The 17,664-nt window shown below is 43.5% G+C and overlaps 1 protein-coding gene across 2 annotated transcripts in view; it reads left to right on the plus strand.

Annotated features, from left to right (window-relative positions):
• MANBA (mannosidase beta) overlaps positions 1-17,664 on the plus strand; it is a 91,592-nt gene that overhangs the window by 16,268 nt on the left and 57,660 nt on the right. For both annotated transcript variants that reach the window (XM_061585547.1, XM_061585548.1), the window contains 2 exons: positions 3,806-3,911; positions 7,573-7,743. In XM_061585547.1, the coding sequence (XP_061441531.1) occupies positions 3,806-3,911; positions 7,573-7,743 (277 nt within the window). The remainder of the gene's footprint in view (positions 1-3,805; positions 3,912-7,572; positions 7,744-17,664) is intronic.

A 17,664-nucleotide genomic window follows, 5' to 3' on the forward strand; every position in this document is an offset into this window, starting at 1 on the left:
GGAAAGTGATATGGATACTGAAATTGAATGGGCAGACTGGAATAATATGTGGGCAAAGAAGCCTCTGCTGTTAATATCTGCAAAAGTGACAATACATTTAAAGGACTGCATAGGTGGTACATAACCCCTTTATGCTGCCATAGAATCAGCCCACAAATATTACCTCTGTGTCAGAGAGGATGTGTACAGGTTCGCACATGGTTCCATATGTGGTGGACATGTGATGTAATCCAGAAATTCTGGGTTGATGGGTTTAGAGCAGCCTTTCCCAACTAGTGGGCCACCAGATGTTGTTGGACCATAACTCCCATCAGCCTCAACCAGCATTGCCAATGGTCAGAAAAGATGGGAATTGTGGTCCAACAACATCTGGTGGCCCACTAGTTGGGAAAGGCTGGTTGATAGAGATAACATTAATTACTGACCAAGAGGTTTGTTGCACACCACAACTGGCATTATTGACCCTGTTCTTAAATGACCAAGGCAACCTGCAACACAAGGAACTGATTACCTTCTTGCTAGTCACAGCAAGGCAAGCAGTTACTCAGCACCGGAAACGACTGGATGCTTTAAGTTTGGGTGTTTGAAGAGAAAACGTTTGGACATTGGCCTTAATGGAAAAACTGACAAAACAAGTACACACACTTAAAGGAGGTAAAAATGAAGATGACTTTATTGAAATATGGTTTCACTTTCTTTCATATGTGAACTTGCAGGATGGGATGATGCATCCATCAGCATCTCATGTGCAGTTATGGAGGGGAGTTCTGGGCTGGGTCTTTCCTGTGCGTTGTCTTTGGGTAGCCATAGTCACAACTTTTAGCATGTGCTTGGAAACCTGCAAGAAAAAAAAGGAAGTTAAGTTGTAAAGGGAGGGAAGGGAAGGGGGTTTGGAGGGAAGGGAGAAGAGGGAAAGAGGAGAATTGTTTACCTGTCTGTCTTTTTATTCTTGAAAACATTAATAATATATATATATTTAAAAAGGTATGAGAATAACAGAAGTCACAGTACTAAGATTTAGGCTGTACTCCTAAGCATGCTTACCTGCAAGTAAGTCCCATTGAACTCAGAAGACTGCATAGGACTGAGCTGTTAGTGGAAGCTCTCTATTTACACTTTAAACTCGAGGGACTGGTTTGGTTTGGATGTAACATTTAAACCATAGTTAAAAATAAACTATGGTTTAACACAGTGGTTCTCAAACTTCTTTCCCCACAGACCACTTGAAAATTGCTGGGGGTCTTGGCAGACCACTTAATGATTTGTCTGTCTGTTGTAGCAATTGTAATACACTGTGCTAGATGCTGTATGATTTTTAATTTTATTTTAATTGCTTCTTTTATTTCATATATTGTATTTTATTGTATTCCATAGAATTAAAATTGTAAAATTAGAATAGAATATAGTATAAGAAATAAGAGAAGCAATAAAATCAATATGACTATTTAATGAAATGGATGTGCCGTGTCCTGTTTTCAGCCACAAATCCACAGACATGCCCTGGACCACCTGAATGAAGCTTGTGGACCACTGGTGGTCCATGGACCAGAGTCTGGGAACCTCTGGTTTGCAAACAGTTCTTGCTACACTCCTTCTGCTGTTGCACCATTGGTAAACAAGCCAGAGTTTGGCTTTTCATGATGTTTGAACGCTTGTCTTCCAATCATGTTTGTTTGGAGAGAGAGCCAAATCACAGAACTATGGTGGCACTACTGTCAGGCAAAAAAGAAAAAGAGTAGGGGAACAACAAGCCCAGGTTTGGATGTCATGGCAAGCCAGACTCAGACTTGTTTACCGGTAGCACAGCAGAAGCAAGGGAAACAAGCTTTGTATTAACTGCATGCATCAGCACGTTGCTCATTTGCATTAAGCCATACTTTATTTTTAACTATGGTTTAATGTTAACATGTGAACCAGGCCGCTGTCTATGACCTGGTGTAGAAATAACTCTGCTCAGTCTCCTAACCACAGAAGAGGGAAGCTCAGCAAAGGGAAACTACACCTGCTGAAATTTCCTTTTTGAAGGAACTATTAAAGGTTTAGGATCCCCTTGTCTTCCTTTTCATCTGGCCACCATAATCTGCATTGATGTTTTCCTTAACCGTGGCTAGCTAAAACCAGTTTCCAGAATTGTTTCTAACCATGGTTTCAAAGAGACCTTTGTAAGTAACCAGATAGCAAAAAACAGCCAAGAAAAAGGTGTTACAAGGCTTCACTTAGGAACATTGTTCCAGACGATAGAAGGCACTCCTGGAAATGGCATGTTATTTACAAATGTGAAAAGTTCCTTGAAAATGTTTCTATTAAGCTCCTGTTGTTGTCGCATTTACATCTATGTTATTATATTTTGCTACCTCTGTTCAGTATTTTTAATATTTTAACGTATTGTGTTTTTAATGCTTGTGAGATGATTTGGACCATTCGACTGAAAAGCAACATAGAAATGTTACTAATAAATAAATTCTCACATTGTTATCCAACTGGTTGAGGATAGCTGCATTTATGTGCGGACCACCATGTGACCTACTTGCTACAGGGATGGGGAACCTGTGGCCCTCCAGATGTGTTGGACTCAAACTCCCATTGATCCCAGCCAGCATGACCAATGGTCTAGCACAGCCTTTCCCAACTAGTGGGCCACCAGATGTTGTTGGACCACAATTCCCATCTTTCCTGGCCATTGGCAATGCTGGCTGAGGCTGATGGGAGTTGTGGTCCAGCAACACCTGGTGGCCCACTAGTTGGGAAAGGCTGGTCTAGCATGATGGGAGCTTTAGTCCAACAAAATCTGGATGGCCTCAAGATCCCAACCCCCTGACTTATTGCATATGTTAACAGTGTGGCATGGAATTTAGCTATGGAATTCTCGAAATGTATGAATGAACTGAGCCTTGTTGCTTCTTGTAACACCTTTGTACTGTAGAGCTTCTTTTGGTACAACAGTTTGCATAAATATTGAGTAAACAAGTTTGACTATTTAATGGATTTTAATAAAATGTTTTCAAGTCCCTTTTCCATTATAAAAAATTCCTTCTGAATTGCCCGCTATTGAAACATGACAATAAAACTGATTATGTGCATGTGTGTATGTAACAGAATGACTAATACCCATTTGAAAGGCTGTTCAGAACTTTCTTACAAATCCATGTTGGTCATAACTTCAGACAGAAAATGATTACATCCAATATTAGGATTTTCTAACCCTTTAGATGTTGCTAGACTATAACTCCCATCTTCCCTGACCTTTGGCCATGCTGCCTGGGGCTGATGGGAGCTGGAGTCCAACAACATCCAGAGAGCTACAGGTTCTCCATCGCGCCCAATATTTTTAGAGCAGACTAGAAACGGATGTTGCTGAAATCATTTGGTCAGCGTGGATGCTGGATCCATGAACATCATGGTCTTCAAACTGGAACTAGTTCTCCCCTTCTCTGATGTGATCCCTTCCCTTTATGACGTAACCAGGGTTTAGCTGCAGGTTTGCCACACTTATGCTAACCACAGGGTTCCCGTCTGGATCAGAACTTGCAAACCCACTTCAGATTGTGGTTTCTAGCTCAGATCCACCTAGAAATTTTGGTTAGCGTTAACCAAAGTTAACATCTTGTGCACAGAAGGAATTCTAAAACATGATTAAAGCAGAAAGGGGAAGGGTGAAGGGAATTTGGAGACAAATGTTCCTGATTATGGCTTTGGATTTTCAAAGTGTGGTAAGAGTAAGGAGTTGTTATTACATTTGCACCAGATTGTTAATGCACAGTGGATTCCCTAATAATGGTGTGCATGTTCTGTTCTGTTTCTGTAGTGCATGGCAAAAAGTGACTTTGATTTTTGAGGGAGTGGACACAGTAGCACAGATTGTGGTCAATAACATCACTGTTGGGAGGACAGACAACACGTTCACCAGATATGTGAGTATTACGACAAATATATATTAAAATTTGTTTCTGTGTTTGGGCAAAGTAATCTGATGAGCTTTCAAATCCCAGGTTTGACTGTCATGACGTACTTATCCTTCCTCTCCCCTTGTGCACCCTCAAAATCCTTCCAGAGGGTTGGGGGACCCTTCAGAGCACATCTTTGGGCCACATGGTAAGGAAGAGAGGAAGGGGAAGCCCGTTGTGTAAGTGGAACTCTGCTCGTGCAGTGTTGGATCTAATCTTTTTTATCTGAGTAGCCTGCAGTACATGTAAACCTTTTGAAAAAGCAAAGGTTTAGATGAACAGTAATACAGTTTTGTCAGTGTTTCATTGACAGTGAGAGTCAATGCAGTGAGTTTAGAGAGCCCTGGCTTGTTTGGTGGTGCATGTTGAAACATTTGGCCAGGCATCAACAATACCCTCACCTGCTTGCCAGGGTCAACTGTCCTTCATTACTACTTGGGCAGCAGTTTAGATAAGGAAAGAAACAACAGGCATTTACCTTTTCCATACCTCTGCGCATGTAGACACGACTCTGCCTTTCTCCCTGTATGGTTGCCCAGAGGGCTTTATTTATTTTATTCATTTATTTAAAATATTTCTGTCCCACCCTTCTACCCTACAATAGGGCACTCAGGGCAGCTACAATAAAATCACACACATATATAATAAAATACACAATAAAAACACAAAACATTACATTAAATTAAAACGCGTAAAATACTATTAAAATGCATAAAATGCATAAAATGCATTATGCACATACATACATGAAATGCTTTATGCATATACATACATGTATATATGTGCATACACATATAAGAAAGTGAGAATAAAAGAACTTAAAAGATAAAAATAGAAGATAAAAAACTTAAAACAGTGTCAGGTTGACCCATTGGTCCCAACCAAAGGCTCTCCGCAGGGCTGTGGAGTCGTGGAGTCGGAGTTAGAAGCAATTTTGGGTGGAGTCAGAGTAGGCCCAACAAGAGATGGATTGATTCCATAAAGGAAGCCACAGACCTGAACTTACAAGATCTGAACAGGGTGGTTCATGACAGATGCTCTTGGAGGTTGCTGATTCATAGGGTTGCCATAAGTCGTAGTCGGCTTGGAGGCACATAACAACAACAAAAAACATTCTTATCTAGTTAAAATGTGTAATGGGACCTCCCTTCTCCCCTGAATGCTGCCTGGTGGGGATGGCCTGGTCCCACAGTGGCCTGGCTCTTGCTTACTGGTAAGCCATACCAGCCATACCTGGGCAAGATCATTGAGCGAGTGGTGGCTAATCAGTTGTCGACACACTTGGATGAAACGGATTATTTGGATCCATACCAATCGGGTTTCAGGACTGGACATGGAACTGAAACAGCATTGGTCACTCTAGTTGATGATATGAGGAGGGCATTAGATAGGGGAGAATTCACCTTTCTTGTCCTCCTCGATCTCTCAGCGGCTTTTGATACTGTCGACCACAGTATCCTTTTACATCGCTTGGAGGAATCGGGAATAGGAGGCACTGTACTACGGTGGTTCCATTCCTTTCTTTCCGACAGGCATCAACAGGTAGCATTGGGGGAGGAGGTTTCAGACCCTTGGCCTCTCAATTGTGGTGTGCCACAGGACTCTATCCTCTCTCCCATGCTATTTAATATCTATATGAAGCCGCTGGGGACAATCATCAGGAGATTTGGGCTGCAGTGTCACCAATATGCGGATGACACTCAGCTCTATCTCTCGTTTAAATCTTCACCAGAGTCTGCTGTGGAGACCATGTCCAAGTGCCTGGAATCCGTGAGTGGATGGATGGGAAGGAACAGGCTGAAGTTGAATCCTGATAAGACTGAGGTGCTACTCGTGGGAGACAAGGGAAGGCTGGGAGATGTTGACCTGGTGTTCGACGGGGTGAAATTGCCCCTGAAGGACCAGGTCCGTAGCCTTGGGGTTGTTCTTGTTTCCAAGCTGTCCATGGAGGCTCAGATTTCGGCAGTGAGCCGGGCAGCTTGGTATCAATTACACCTCATTCGTAGACTGCAGCCCTACCTTCCTGCTCATCAGCTCCCACTGGTGGTACATGCCCTGGTCACCTCTCGGTTGGATTACTGTAATGCACTGTACGTGGGGTTACCCTTGAAAACGGTCCGGAAATTACAACTTATACAAAATGCTGTGGCTCGACTACTTACAAACTGTCGCCGCCGGGAACACATCACCCCAGTGTTGTTCGACCTACACTGGCTCCCAGTTATTTTCCGGGCCCAATTCAAGGTGTTGGTATTAACCTTTAAATCCCTATATGGTCTCGGCCCAGTTTATCTGATGGAGCGCCTCCAGCGCCACCAACCATGCCGCCCAACAAGATCAGCCACACAGGACCTTCTCTCAATCCCGCCAACTAAAACAGCTAGGTTGGCGGGGACAAGAGAGAGGGCATTTTCAGTGGCGGCCCCCACTCTCTGGAACTCCCTCCCATATGACCTTCGACATGCCCCTTCCCTGAATGTATTCCTCCAAGCTTTGAAGACCTGGCTCTTCAGACAGGCCTTTGAGACTTACGGGGAGGGTTAAATTTTTACGACCAATAGCCTACTACTCTGTACTGGAACTGTTTTATTGTTTTATTGTTATATTGTATTTTATGATGTATTTTATTATGATGTAATGTATTGTTGTTAAATTGTACGTCGCCTAGAGTGGCCATTGGCCAGATAGGCGACTCACAAATTAAATTATTATTATTATTTATTATTACAGCATGTGCTGGCTCCCACAGAGAAAAGCCCATACTCACATTGCTCCTCCGTGGCCCTTTTAGCACAGTGCAGTGGCTCAACCAAGGTTACAGATTGTGGTTAAGGAGAATAGTCCTTAACCGTGGTCTCAAGATCAGATAACGTGCTAAGCCAAACCTTGGTGAAGTTGCCATGCCACACTGTGCTGAAAGGACTGAGGAAGAGCAAAGTGGGTGAGAACTTTTCTCTGTGAGCCAGCCATTTCATGCAGTCCTGGTAAGCCACAGTTTGGTGGCTTACTGTGACCTGCAAATGTGGTCAGCATATGATGCTATAACCACACAAGGTACTGATAAATTAATAGGCCTGCACAATGAGACCCAAAAGCTGAATGCAGCCCACCATGTATTGTGGCTTCTGAGTGAGCTTGACTGACAACCAGCCTGTTTTTGCAGTTCCAGTTGGTATATCAGTTCCCCATGCAGGCCTCCATGCATGGGTGGTGGGGCTGCATTTGGCTTGGTGGGTGATCGCAGCAAGCTGTAAAGGGCTGGTTTAACTAACTAATGGTGGCTTTGATGTTACTTTCACTTCCTTTCTTCATGCAGAGGATTAGTGTAGTTGCGTGAGTGATGCAATGTGACTTGCAGTCTTATGAATCCCCACAGCCTCTGCAACTTCCACAGTCTCTAAAGTAGACTTAATAGCTTTAGAGTTTTACAGAAATGGCCATCATGGTGAACCTTGAGGACTTGGTTAATAAATTTCTTACATTGCTCATGCAGGTAGATTGTTCTTGCCAGTCAAGAACGCAATGCTTGAACCAGGTAACTGAATCAATGCATGATAGATGCTACATGTCAGAATGATTAATATACTGGGTCTATAATACATATTTTCCCTCTCTTTCTCCTTTGCAGAGCTTTGATATTACTGATGTGATCGAGGAGGTCAATGCAATCCACATTCATTTCTTCTCAGCTGTTTGGTATGCTGCAGAGCAGAGTAAAATTCACCAGGCATACACGGTGCCTCCTGAATGCCCTCCACCTGTTCAGAAAGGACAGTGTCATGTTAATTTCATCAGAAAGGTAATAGCTGTGTGCATGCGTGAAGGAAATCTTTGGAGTCCAGGTCAGAAATAATGGGTGATACAATCAAGTGAACCCAGAAATGTTAGCATTGTTTGGCAATTGGACCATACCACTTTACATATAAATATATGGTGTGTGCATGTATGTGTGTGTATTCATATATTGCATTTTAAAATATTACAAGGTTTCTCTACTTAGCAAGCAATTTTACAATATATGATGAATTTCATTGAGAAATACTGAAAAACCCAGGACTTTAGCACTGTAAAAAAAAAAGAAAGACTTTTTTTGTATGCAGAAATTGCAGCAAAGAGACTAGTGCCTCGAGAACAAGAAAATTACTAAAAATAATTGAGGCACAATCCACTCGAAAATTGTCCTAGGCAATATTCTTTGTAACGGATGAAGCTGAGCAAGAAGAATCTAGGGCAGGAGTAATCAATATGATGCCCTCCGGATGTTGCTGGGCTACAACTCCCATGTTCCCTTACCGTTAGCCATTCTGGTTGGGGCCGATGGGAGTTGGAGTCCAACAACACCTGGAGGGCACCACATTGGCAACCCCAGAGCTACTGCAACTTCACAGGAGAAGTTCCAGGTGGTTGCTGCCTTGTGACCGCATCCAACCAGGTTATTTAGCAAGTAGAGAGACCAGAGTTTGCTCTCAGAGGTGCCGGAATATGCTGGCAGGGTTATAAAACATCTTAGCCGAGCAGCTTTGTGTGTGTTTGCTTGTTCCCAAGTGCCAAGCTACTTGTATTGTGCAGCTCTGACAGTTTCTGGGAAGCGTTAGCTAATAAGAAGCCACCTCTCATTAAGATGCTACGAAGGGGAGGTGGATCTGTTTGGGCATTTGATGGGATAAATCTGGAAAGCTTTTTATCCACCACAATCAAGAGAGCCAGAAATTTTATGAAAATTGCTCTTGTGTTTTCTTTCCTGAGATGATCAGACAGAGTGATCCTATGCATATTTACTCAGAAGTAAGTCCAGGTGTGTTCAGTAGCAAATGTTTTAGGATTGAGGCTGTCAAGTAAGAAGGCACATCTGCTATTGCGAATCTGATGTTGTTTAAGTTGTTACAGATGAAGTATAACCTCACTAATATGGTGTCTTCTTCCTTGGTAATAATGAACCCTATGAGGCAGAGGAAGGGAAGCTTTGCAATTAAAACGTATAACAGAAAAAAAACTTGTGAATCTAACTTTATTATATAAATGCTGCTGTTGAATTAAATCATGTGGGGTAAAGAGTAAAGGGTAAAGAGGGGGGAAAGGGGAATGGTGGAGAGGGAGAGGGTGGTGGTGGCATAGCGTAAGTGAGAATATCCACCCACTCTTGACACTGATGCTGTCCACCACCAGTATGTGACTCCTGACAGATTACCCCTAACGGGATGCAGTGCCCAACAACAGCAAAAGTTGCCCACACTTGCATCAGATCTTTAAGTAAGCCATGCAAAAAGAGCTATTTTTGTAACATCAGTCAGTTAAAACATGGTGGGGTCATTTTTCTGCTCTAATCTAGAATGTTATCTCTCCTGTGTTGGTTAGAAATCAGCGGGGGAGTGAAAACAGCTTGAACAGCTGTACTCCTATTTTTAGAACAGAAGATGCTGGGAGAGTGGCTTTTACATAGTGCTGGACTGGATGTGTGTGTTTATTACAGTAGCTTTAAAAAAAAGAGAGAGAGAGATTATGATCCTTGAAGGAATTTTGTGATCATGCTGGAATACTGATTAAGATGTTTCCCATGGTAGTTTTTTTCTCCATGCCCCCTCCTCCATCACATTTCTATCACGCCTCCCATGTAAGGGATTTGGGTCAGTGTACTGGCCATAGCTCAGCAGTAGAGTGGGGGCCAGCCTTATCATTGGGCAGAGTGAGACAGCTGCCTCAGGTGGCAAATGCTGCGGAATGAGCAGCATTAGTGAGAAGATATTGGAGCTGTGTGTGCGATGTGGCCTCCTGCTACCATCACCTAGGCTAGCCTGTTGTCCTCAGGTGCAGTGAAGCATATGGTTGGGCCACCCATGCTGGAATAAGATTCCATGGCCAGTCTAGTCACCTTTTGTACATTGAATTGGAAGGAGATGCCATCTTTGCCTCAGGCTGCAAAATGTCTTGAGCAGCCCCTGCTTAGAGGTCCCAGGTTCAGTCACTGGCATATCACGTCAAAAGGACCAGGTAGCAGGTGATTAGAAATAAATAATGCCTGAGATCCTGTTGATTCAGAGCAAACTGATACTGGTCTGCACGGACCAGTGGTCTGATCCTGTATCCATTGATTTTCTATACTCATATTTTGGAGGGGCTTAATGAGAAATAAGAGGGTGCTGCTCAGTGTCAAATGTAATGTGATGAAGGAGATTGTGTGCATAGTCCATTGTTCTATTATTATCACTAGTTTATTATCATTACATTTATATCCCACATTTCTTCAAGGAGCTCAAGGTGGTATACATGGTTTTCCCTCTCCTCATTTTATCCTCACAACAACCCTGTGAGGTAGGTTAGGCCTAGAGACAGTAACTGGCCCAGTGAGCTTCATGGCTAAATGGGGATTTGAACTTTGGTCTTCCAGATGCTAGTCCAACACTCTTAACCACTACACCACATTGGTAGGCCCCTCTTATGAGATATAGGACACCTGAAAGGGGAGGGGGGTGTCATGAGATTCCAGGTAGGGGTAGGATTAAATCCTTCCTGGCAAAGAATGCACATTGGCTCACATTGGAGTTTTAGGGGTGACGGTATCCTCCCTGTCCTATCTTCCCCATCTGATTTGGAAAGAAAGAAGCTCAGAAGGCTGTATGGAAATCTCCACACACTCACCCGTGGAACAGTATTAAGGTTATGTGTCTGTGTGTGAGAGTGAGTGAGCGCAAGAGTCGCCAATCTTTTGGCGCCCTTATGCACATTTGCGAACTGAGGAGACTGTCATGGGCACCACCACCAAGTACACATTCTCTTGGCTGCCACAGAATAATTATTTCAAACCTAATTTCATCCAGGGGAGCATGTGGCCTCCAGGGAAGGTTCCTATGGAGGCAGGTGCACCCGGGTGCACCACCTTGGCAACCCCTGAAACTGAGGAAGTTCACAGGAAGCTGTATTTATACCAAGCCAACCACTGGTCAGATTTGTCCACACTGACTGGCAGCAGTTCTCCAGGGTTTCAGATAGTTTTTTTCAAATGCCTGCTGGGGATTGAACCTGAGCATGTATCCGACCCCTGAACTGTGTCCCTTACCCAGAGCTGCAAAGTTCAGAAGGGAGATCCAAGTTGAAAAACAAAGGAGGCATGTTGGGGCTGTACTGTGCCGACACTTCAGCTCAGCGCCCGGAGAGTGAGTATCCAATAGCATCCTGCTCTGACATCATTGGACTACACTGGGTGTGATTGGCCACTGCCCAGGTTACTGGAACATGATGCAGTCCTGGCCCACTTAGCTGTGGTGACTGAGATGGGAACGCTGCCCCTCCCACTCACCCACCCACATATTACCACTTGAATTTATTTAAAATATTTCTTAACTGCTCTTCATCAAAAAGATTCCAGGGTAGTTTATTACCTGATTCCTTATATCCCTGCCTTATCACTGAGATTTTCAGGGGAGTTTCTGTTAGTGGTGTCACCCCCCCTCCAGCTCAGGTGCATGTCTTGTGTCTATCAGAAGTGTCTGTTCAGTACTGTGGGCCAGATTATGTGGAACTTCCTCCCAGCTGAGATCAGTTAGGACCCCTCCCTGCTGAATTTCTGGCGCTTGACAAAGACCTTTCAGCAGACATTTTAAGGGAGCTTTCTGTTCTTTCTGTTTTTATTATTAATTTTAATTGCTTTTACCCTTGTACCCTTTATTTCAGTGATTAAGTGTTATATAAAAGCTGAAATAATAATAATAGTAAAATACTAAAATGTGACTCAGATTAATTCACACAACATGTAAATGCAATTTTAAACCAGTGTATAACCCTAAATAGTACAATAAGACAAAGAGACAAATTAAAAAAAAGCAAAACTAAAATAGCTGAAATAAGTCAAAAATCCCCCCCCCATCTACCATCTACAACATCTGGGCAGATAGGAAGATGCTGAAATGCTTGTAACATTTGTGCCAATTGGGCCTTTTAAGGGAAGGCATTCCAAATTTGGGGCTCCACTGCAGAAAAGTCCCTCTCCTTTATGGAAGTGTAACATGCGTGGAGCCCCAACATACCTCTACTCAAGAAGGTGCTCCTATGGATGTGTCTGTCCAATTGTGCAAATATAGCACTTTTAAACAATTAACAACAGGCATTTGGTGCGTATATGTGCGAAATACACTAAGGAACTAGTTCTGGGATGATGAGTGTCAAAAAGTGGAGTGAAAAGACTTCCCCTTTGTGGGAATCTCATGGATAAACTTTTATCTTGGCAACTTTCTTTAAGAGCACTTGAAAACTTTATTAACACCTTTTACTTTTGAAGTTGTAAAGTCTGCACATGGTGACTTTACCTTCTACTTTTCCCATGGATGACATGCATTTGTTAGTCTTTAAGGTGCCACAGAGCGTTCTCTCTCTCTCTCTCACCCTCACCCTCACCCTCTCTCTCTCTCTCTCTCTCTCTCTCTCTCTCTCTCTCACTCACTCACCCTCACCCTCTCTCTCTCATCCTCTCTCTCTCACCCACCCTGAAATCTGTAAACCAGGCCTGAGATTATTGCCCTTGCATCATTTTAACAATAGCTTGTATAAACTTGAACATCAGCAGTACACCTGTATTAGCGGTGAAGTCCACCTATATTAGCGGGGGAGGGGGGCTGTTTTCTAAGAAAGGATGTCTGTAGTGTTAATAACTAGAAATAGGTGCATTGCCTGCTTTCACTGCTTGTAACTTGATATACTGGCAACCCGCCAGCTGATTCCCTGGGATACAGGGAACAAGCCAGGCAAGCATAGTGTGGGTTGCCAAAATTAGTAAGACTCAGCTGCCAGTTGTTAAAATTATAAATTTAGATCTGTAGGTCACTATGCAAAACTTTAACGAGATCTATTGTATGCACACTCCAGGGTGGGGAGTTCTGAGGTCAAGTCAAGACACGTCTTCAGTGGTCAACAACTTGTTTTTGCCCTAGAGACTGCCTAGGAAATCTTAGCATGAACTTGAAGCTACCTTGCATAGTTAAGTTACTTGCTGTTGACATAGTTTGCATATCATTTTACCCAAAGCTGTTGGTCGATACGTTGGACTAATTGTGCGATTCCCTGAAGAGGATCACTTCATATTTACCCAGACATACAGGAACTACATTTCTGTCACTTTATCCCACACTGTCACAATCCTAGTCAATTAATTTATATACCACATTTTATTTATTTATTATTTATTTATTTATTATTTGATTTATATCCCGCCCTTCCTCCCAGCAGCAGCCCAGGGCGGCAAACAGAAGCACTAAAAATACATCAAAACATCATAAAACCAGACCTTAAAATACACCAAAACAAAACAACGTTAAAAACATTTTTTTTACAAAAGCTTTTAAAACATCTTTTAAAAAGGGTTAAAAAAATATTGTTTTTTTAAAAAAACATATTAAAAAGCAATTCCAACACAGACGCAGACTGGGATAGGTCTCAACTTAAAAGGCTTGTTGAAAGGGGAAGGTCTTCACTAGGCGCCAAAAAGATAACAGAGATGGCGCCTGTCTAATATTTAAGGGTAGGGAGTTCCACAGGGTAGGTGCTGCCACACTAAAGCTCCATCTCCTAAGTTGTGCGGAATGGACCTCCTGATAAGATGGTATCTGCAGGAGGCCCTCACCTGCAGAGTGCAGTGATCAACTGGGTATATAAGGGGTATCCTGGTCCCAAGCTGTATAGGGCTTTGTACACCAGAACTAGAACCTTGAACTTGGCCAGGTAGCAAATGGGCAGCCAGTGCAATTCTTTCAGCAGCAGGGTGACATGTTGACCATACCCTGCCCCAGTGAGCAGTCTCGCCACCGCATTTTGAACCAGCTGCAGCTTCAGGACCAACCTCAAGCCCCACATAGAGCACATTACAGTAATCCAGCCTGGAGGTTATCAGTGCATGGACAACAGTGGTCAGGTTATCCCAGTCCAGAAACGGCTGCAGCTGTCTTACCAGCTGAAGCTGGTAAAAGGCATGTTACGATACTCCTAGCCACGGAGGTCACCTGAGTCTCTAGTGACAAAGATGGATCCAGGAGCACCCCCAGACTACAGACCTGCTCTTTCAGAGGGAGTACGACCCCATCCAAAGCAGGGAACTGACCAATTATCCGAACTCAGGAACCACCAACCCACAGCGCCTCCGTCTTGCTAGGATTCACTCAGTTTATTGACCCTCATCCAGCCCACCACCAAGTCCAGGCAGCGGTCCAGGGCTTGCACGGCCTCTACTGATTCAGAAGTTATGGAGAAATAGAGCTGGGTATCATCAGCATACTGCTGACACCTCACCCCAAAGCTCCTGATGACTGCTCCCAAGGGCTTCATATAGATGTTAAACAGCATTGGGGCCAAGATGGTACCCTGAGGCACCCCACAGCACAGCTGCCAGGGGGCCGAAAGACAGTCACCCAATGCTATTCTCTGAGAACGACCCTGGAGATAGGATCGGAACCACTGTAAAACAGTGCCTCCAATACCCATCTCACCAAGTTGGCCCAGAAGGATACCATGGTCAATGGTATCAAAAGCCGCTGAGAGATCAAGTAAGAATAACAGGGTCGCACTCCCTCTGTCCTTCTCCCGATAAAGGTCATCCATCAGGGCAACCAAGGCCGATTCAATCCCATAACCAGGCCTGAACCCAGACTGGGATGGGTCAAGATAATCTGTTTCATCCAAGAGTACTTGCAACTGCTGCGCCACAACCCTCTCAATCATCCTTCCTAAAAAGGGGATATTTGCAACCAGTTGGTAGTTGTCACAAACCAATGGGTCCAGGGTGAGCTTTTTAAGGAGTGGTCGGATCACCGCCTCTTTCAACAAATACATCTGTTCTCAAAGTGGTTCAAATTAAAAGCTGTCTAAATACAGTAGGCTAGTAATGAGACATAATAAAAAGATATATCACTGCAACATAACCCTAAAAAATCCACAATAGTTCATTTAACTTGCATCAAAATTTAAGTGAACATAAAGCACACCAATAGGTCAAGTAAAAGCAGTGTTTCTTTTTTTGGTAGAAAATGAGGTGCCAGTACTTACACCTTGATAAAAAATATCATGGTGCCGGCACAAAAATGGCTGGCATGAGCAGCAAAAAAGAAAGAAAGAGGTGCTGGTACTCTGTACCAGTGAGTCATGTCACCCAAAAAAGCCCTGCGTATAAGTATCCAATAACTTCACCCCAAAGCTGATAATATTAGTAATAAACATTCTTCCCCCAAAGAAAGTCCCCTCACAGTTCTTCTGAAAGCAGATCCTTTATGAAGTCTTCTAGGGTTGAAAGGTGGGGGAAGACAGGTGGAAACAGCTATCCCACAATGGCAAATACAAGAGTCTCTCCCCTGTGTTCAGGAGCTGGAGCCATATGGGAGTGGGTCACAGATGTGGACCTTTTCCACCTTATAATTGTGCAGCATGGTGTTGATCGAGTGAGGAGGAAACAGGCCATTTGCTGCATGCCTGCAGCTTTGACTTCCAAACATTGCTGCAATGATGTGGATGAAGTTACAAAACAACTCTCAGAGACCTACCTCTGGTGTATTTGGTTGTATATATGGGGTCTGGAATTAAGCACTTGAACAGCACTAACAGTGCATTTAGATACCTGCTCTCTTTTTCATTGCATTGGGACATGTCTGAAGTGTGATAGGCTTTAACTCTATTGAGCAATTGGCAAGCTCCCCAAATATTCCTGCATAGCAAATAACATGAACTCTGCGTGTAGATCATCATGTGTGATAATCTCACACCCATGAACACTCCATGAAAGACATATGCACTTATTGCTGCACATGATATTCTCCACCTTGGTTTTGTGGTATTTCCTACACAGAAGTGCTTTCAGTGTAGGAGAAAAGTTAATATGTGAAGCAGCCCTTAACTGAAGTGGGGACTGTGATGTGTCCTTCCCTGGCTCTCCCTGTCAGGTTCCTACCTGCGCGTGGCTACTGCCTGTCTCTAGGCACCACCAGGGACTCCACCAGTCCGGACCGCTCTCTCTTATGATTGCTCTCCCCGCTCTAGCACAGATCTCAACAGATCCCCCTGCTAGGCAACCACCAGTAACGTCCCAATACTAGTATTCCCAGAGACTCTGAATACTGGTATTGTTACTCTCTTCACCGCTGCCACCATTTGTTACAGTTCCCCTTCAGCCTTGGTCATTACCTTACCCTCCCTTCTGGTCTGTGAAACCCCAGCCAAGGATCAGGCCTTTGGTAAACCAAATTAAGTATTTATTACAGATAACAAAGCTAACAAGATTAACAAGATTCCTTCTTAAGGCACATAAGCATATGGTTTTACTCAATACTAATCCGAACTCCACCTCCCTCCTGGTAAACAACTCTCTAAACCCCACCAAGCCATCCACTCTTTCTCTTCCTTTTATACTTTCAGCCATTTTAAACACTCAGCCAATCATCTCGCATTCTACTGCCCATTCACTCCCCCTCCTCTTTCACTCCACTTACCATGTATCTTCTAAAACAACAACACTTACCATATATACATTAATATAGGAACATCACAGGGACCCTGAGATGTCTCTGTGGAAGATACTAAATTACCTCCTAAAAAATATGGGCTGCAGCATTCTGAAGTCCATGACTGTGCACTTCAGAAGTTACATTTGAAATGTGAGTGATTTGTGCTTCTTAAGAGCACCTGCAAATCTGAGGTGGGAGTTTTTATTCTAACACTAGCACAATGCATATTATAAATGTATGTGCAAGATGTGTGTGCAGAGGGAGGGCTTGCACATTGCACAGAAAAATCTACTTTGTGGGATCCCTCTCAGAGGCACATCAGCATAATAAGGGTAAATGCATAGGTTTCCTCTTAGGAAAGAACCAGTGGAACCTTCAACTAAATGTTGCAGTATGGAGTGCTCCGTGTTCAGGATACTAGCCTGTCCATTCCATCCCCCCAATTTCTGTACCCTCCCCCTAAAAGTCAGCACTCCATACAAATAAAATAATGAAGATGTCATTATTTCAATTCTATGTAGCACTAATGAGATTGCTGTGTCAGCGCAAACATTTCTGCTTGCCTGATGGAGCAATTTGCCTCTCCTCCCCTTGTGCACTGTGGGGCTGATGAGGGGGGCACAAGGGGAGGAGAGGGGGTAAGCCATGTTCTCCTACCAGGAATCCTTGTAATGGCTTCTGCTAGCGGGATGGTTAGTTGAATCTGTCATTATTTCAGTTCTTATGTGTGCATAGAGGGAATATGAATAATCGTAATAAATAAGGTGGTCCATAAAAGAAAAGTAACAGCATTAACCAGGACATTTTTAGGGGGGGCATGGATGTAAATTGCCCCAGGTCTCATATACATTGCTGCACTGTTGCCAACTCTTTTTTTTTCAGAATCCCACTAATTTGCGCACCATAAATCTAATGGAAGAAATCACCAAACCAGCTCTACTAGTGGTAGTGTTCTTTTGTCATGACAGTATGAGCAAAATGGTTGCAGCTACAGGCAGAGCAAATAGTAACAACCCAGCCTAACCACCGTCAGACTTTTTAAAAATTGTTATAGTTCACCTTTTTTCTCCTAAGGAACCCAAGGCAGCTTGCATGTTCCTCCTCCTCCTCCTCTCCAGTTTATCCTTACAACAACATGTGATGTGGGTTAGGCTGAGTCAGTGACTAGCCAAAGTCATCCAGTGAGCTTCATGGCTGAGCAGGGACTAGAACCTGGATGTCCCCAGTCCAATCACTACACCACACTG

The sequence above is a fragment of the Rhineura floridana genome, chromosome 9 (assembly GCF_030035675.1).
Source record: "Rhineura floridana isolate rRhiFlo1 chromosome 9, rRhiFlo1.hap2, whole genome shotgun sequence".
Taxonomy (NCBI): domain Eukaryota; kingdom Metazoa; phylum Chordata; class Lepidosauria; order Squamata; family Rhineuridae; genus Rhineura; species Rhineura floridana.